General features: G+C 37.9%; 1 protein-coding gene across 1 annotated transcript; it reads right to left on the reverse strand.

Annotated features, from left to right (window-relative positions):
• Nucleotides 1-732: 732 nt before the first annotated feature.
• On the reverse strand, nt 733-4,692 carry IFNG (interferon gamma). Its single transcript, XM_054276427.1, has 4 exons — nt 4,570-4,692; nt 2,559-2,627; nt 2,051-2,230; nt 733-1,421 (listed from the first exon to the last, which is right to left on the reverse strand). Exons 1-4 carry the CDS (start codon nt 4,690-4,692, stop codon nt 1,296-1,298), a joined length of 498 nt encoding a protein of 165 aa, XP_054132402.1. The 3' UTR covers nt 733-1,295.
• Between the last annotated feature and the right edge of the window lie 269 nt (nt 4,693-4,961).

Genomic DNA, 4,961 nt, shown 5'->3' on the forward strand with positions numbered 1-4,961 from the left:
TCCCCAGAAAGTTTGCCTGGCAGAGCCCTGAGGACCTGAGAATTGAGACCCCTGTGAGACCTGCCCAAGCTGCCCCAGCCCCCAGCGTGCAGCACCTGCAGAGAGCCCAGCAGACGGGCTGAGCCCACTCTGGGCTCCGCAGCTTTCACGTGCAGAGAAATTTGAGTGCTTTTATCTTAGATCAGAGTAACAACAAATTTCAAATGATCAGTGCCTTCCCACAAGCAAATTGCGTTTTCTCAAAGAGATACAAGAAAAACTTGAGAATTTTAGACTCTTCTATCATATTTCTTTAAAAATATGGAGGAAACAAAATATATTTTATACGTCTGGGTAGGACTGATCTTTGTGAAAATGTAGAGTAAAATTAGAGTTTTATTTTTCACATAGATGATGGTGAATAAACATGAAAACACACTTTTAAAATTTATCTATTTATTTATTTATTTCAAATTCAAATTTCAAAATTCTCTATTGAAAAATCCAAAGTTTTTAATAATATTCCAGTGCAAAAATATAGTCCTTGAGGTAAAACTTCCATACTATTACCTCCAAATAAATTAAATTAAAACAGACACATTTAACTGGTTCAATACAAAAAAATAAAACCAGAAATTTTTGAAATCTGAGAGTTTAAGTTAAGTCAGTGCAATATAGTTAGTCACATTCTCCTGAGATATTAAGTAGACTGTTCTCCTGGTAACTTCAGTGCATAATAACAATGATAATAGTAATAATAATAATAATAATAATAATAATAGTAACCAGCAATTAACCATTAGTCCTCTAGTTCAGAAATTTTCTTCAACATTTGTTTATCTTTAGGCATGTCTACTCGCTTGATTTGGATTTAGATATGTTTAGTAGTAAGCAGACATAAATATGTTTTTCCTGAATAGAGTAACTCCCCCATACTGGTGCTTGTATCTCCATGCCAAATAGATGAGACTAATCTCATAACATCCCTCTCTCAAGACAGCACCAGATGGAAAGCTGGGTACCATTATAATGTAATTTCAAGATTTCCATATGGAAACTAGGTAAACACTGCCTCACTCTCTGTTTTCAGGTCAACAACATATAACAAATAGACAGGATTTTAAGACAAAGTCATTTCTTATATAATATTAGGGAGTATAAATACTTTGATTAGTATTTCTTTATAAATAATTACTTAAGACACTTAAATATTAATAAATAAATGTATAAAAAATCAATTAAAAGATTGAAATAAAAAAAATCTTGTCCCAACAAGATTTGCACAGTAGCTCAGTACAGAAGATCCTGAGATGGAATTAGCATTTGCACAGCCTCTGAAACTGGCTTCTTTTCCTTTTGTGAGAACTTGAGGTATCCCCCAGTTTCTGTAAGACGCTGAACAGCTCATTTACAGCCTTGCGCTGAACTTTCAAGTCACTCATCTGTAATAAGCAAGAAACAAATGGAGAAAAGTCATGCCAGGAGCTGTAATTGTTTACTGTCCACAGCACATGGGCTACTCTGCTGCCAGTGTAAAACAGAAGCACATCTGCAATTTCCAATTCTCTACTACCTAATTCCCATAGCAAAGAGTGACTGTGTTCCATGTTTTTGTTTTCCACTTTCTGTGCTGCTGTGCAGCCTGCCAGAGAGCAGCCAGACTCTGCGGAGCAGAGCCAGCCTGCAGCGAAAGGCAGCTGCCTGCACGGGGGCATTGTCTGCAGACCGCTGAGGAGGTTGGCACGAGTTCCCAGAGCCACAGGGCATTCCACAGCCTGGCACAACCTTCCCAGACAATTTCCATGCCACAAAGGGCTGTGCCAGTGGCACCTCTGGTGTACAGGCCGTGTGGCAGCGCTGCCAGCAGCTCTGTGCCAGATCACAGCAAGACCCAGCACTACCCCACACTGTAGACATGCAGCAGCCCCTGCAGCTGGAAATATTTGGTTTTTCAGCATGAACTGAGCTACATATGGATTGCCATATAGGTTACTGAAGCATTATTAGCTTAAATCACACTTAAATCACAACTATAATGCCACAAGCTTTAGAGACAAGGGAAGAGCCTTACCCGAAGTTTTGTCAGGTCCTTGAGATCTTCCATCTTCTTTGAGCCATCAGAAAGGCTTTTTTTCAGAGTATAGAGCTCCTCAGTTATGTTCCTGACATGATCCTTTGACCTGTCAGTGCTTTCAAGCATTTCCAAGTACATGGAAATAATCTGACTCAGGATGATCTCCTTTTCATTTCTCTGTTGAAAAATATGATGAAAAAGAAAGGTCTGTGAGTGCCCATCAACAGGGAAAGAAAGGAAGGAAGACAAAACACAGCATACAGGGCTTCTCTGCTGCTTGAAACAAGATGATAAAGAAGATGTTGCAACTCAGCTCCTGGGCTTGACTGGACCTCTGAGTCAGTTCACAGTGCAGTATAAAGCTTTCTATTTTTGTCTCATTTCCAAGCTACCAAAGAGAACTCTGCTCGTGTTCATTCTACTGCAGCTAATTATGCTGGTTCTGGGAACTGCTTTGTGCCAAAAAAGTGCCTGAGATGCTTCATCATATCTGGCTTTGACTCACCTCTGTCCAGCTTTTCAGCCTCTCCGTAAAAATAGGTCCGCCATCAGCTACATCAGAATGACTTGAGTTCTGAAAAAAAGAGCAAACATATCTATTACATAAACAATATTTATCACAAGGCAAATTTGTTTTGTTTATTCAAATGAGCATCAAAATTCAGATTTTTGCACATCTGGCAATCCCAATGCTTTCCCAATGCTTTCACTTCTCTAACCACCAAGTCCCATTTCTTGGCTGCCTGGTATCAGAAATGGAATTAGTCCTCTTTTCAATGTCTTCTCCTGAATAGAGATGTTTAGCACATCTATTTTCCCAAATGCTCCCTGTAAGTTTTGCTACTGACAGATGAAAATAAAAGCTCATAAGCACAGCAAGAGTCCAGAAAATCATTAGATCTGATCTTGGTATGTTTTCTGGTAAGCCAAAGTCCAGCAGTTTGTAATCTGTGGCCCTAAATTCATACAGTCTCTGTAAAATCTCATATGGAACAAGAATGAGCTGGTTTTAGTAGGAAATGACTGCAAAACTGGAGAGTGTCCCAGTAGCCCACAGCCAGGTATGGGGATATGCAAGATTAGTGGGCTACTGAGAGGCTCCCAGGGATGGAGTTTAACCATCAGATGTTGGCAACAGGCTCTAGGAAAAAAAGAGCAATACAACTCTCCTACCAAGGAAAGACAAACTGCATCATTTCCTTTTCTGTGTGGCTTTTTTTTTTCCTTTTTGTATACAACACTGACTATTTCCTTCTTCTGTCTGCTTAGTAATTTAAACACAGTGAGTGCAAAGAGAAAACTTGCAGTCTAACAAGAGCCTCCTAGGCTGATTGGCTCCCCATGCTGAGCACACTACCAAACTGATTTTTTCTACTTCTGAAAGGTGGGGAGCACCTGCTATGGAGCAAAGTTTTAATGTCAGTACAAAAAGCTCATCATGGCTCAGGATCTCTCCCACAGAGCTATATATATTCTAGTAAGACTCTCCCTGGTCTATGCTAATGACAAATTTAAAACATAATGCCACTTTTACAGCCAGTTTCCTGCAAACACTGAAGTATCACACTAGTCTTTACCACTTCAGGGTGGTTCTCTGACTACTGAATTTTAACTGTCATTTGCACAAAATTATGATAAAATCACAGAGAAGTCAGAGCTGAAAATAGGAGCAGACGGTTGCAGTTGTTTCTTTGCATTTAGAGGAGAAAAAACACAACAAAAATACATTGAAAATAAAAGCTGTTAATTGAAAGTGACTCTATTGTAGATCTGCTGTCTCTGTGACTAATCACTGCTGATTTCAGCTGTGTACTGCTTTAATGCCTCCCAGATGAAGATTGGTGAATTAACATTACAGTTATCAAGTTACCAAAATTCTATTCGACAAGAAAGAATATTGGGCCAGTTTTCATTCCTATGCCAGGTCATAGTCACATATGTGGAAGTTAAATGACTGGAGGATGCAAAAGAATAAGAAGCAGAAATCACCTTTGAGTAACACACTGCTACAACTTAAAATAAGTAGCCAATGCATTTGTTAAAGCAAAAATTCATCTCCATTTTTTTATATTGCTATGTAGTACTAAATCTGGCATTGACATTGCTAACATAAAATTTTAAAAGTCAGTAAATTGCATCTAGTCAGAACTGAATAGAGATTAATATATTCACCATAAATTGCATTAAGATTTCTTGTTAAAAGATATTCCATGTAATCAAAGCTGAATTGAGCTAGAAAAAGCTATTGTGAAAGAAAGAATACCCCTAAAATAAATGCAAATTGCTACAATAACTATGACTATTGAAAAACTGAACTAGGTAAATGAAAGAACTTAGTAAAACAAAAAAATTATCCATATTATTGTTAAAAAAGGTATGATCAAAAAATTATTTCCATTATTACCCTCTTGGTAACATATTGGTACATATTGAGTATGTCAAGCAGTGCTCAAGTTTGGACTATATGTAAAGCAAAGCAGCAGGAGAAGAGAAATGCAGTAGAAGATTATACTTACAAAATCAGCTTTCAGTTTGTCTATATCATTTTGAAGTTGAAGAAGATTCAATCTATTTTCAACATGTCCAAAAGAAATCATGATGATAGACAGAACAAACAAGCTGTAGTTTTGGAAAGCCATTTTCTTTATGATAGTTCAGTTAAACTGCTCAGATCAGTTCTGGGGGACCAGGTCTAAGAGCAGAGAGCTTCAGCTTCTAATAGTTAAATCTTCTATTAGAAGCAAGTAGACGACTGAACTTCATCATCCTGTCAGTGGTATTTATACCTGGTCTTGAATTTTTTTTATTTCATCGTCACAGGCTGTGTATATTTAGACAAGATAGTGTCAGATAAGAGCCCTTCGTTTTTTGGCTAATCAAGGGAATCCCTCGAAAGCGTCTTTGTCAA

Source organism: Melozone crissalis, unplaced genomic scaffold (genome assembly GCF_028551555.1).
Source record: "Melozone crissalis strain CALT ecotype California unplaced genomic scaffold, PUWL_Pcris_2 ptg000004l_1, whole genome shotgun sequence".
Lineage (NCBI taxonomy): Eukaryota > Metazoa > Chordata > Aves > Passeriformes > Passerellidae > Melozone > Melozone crissalis.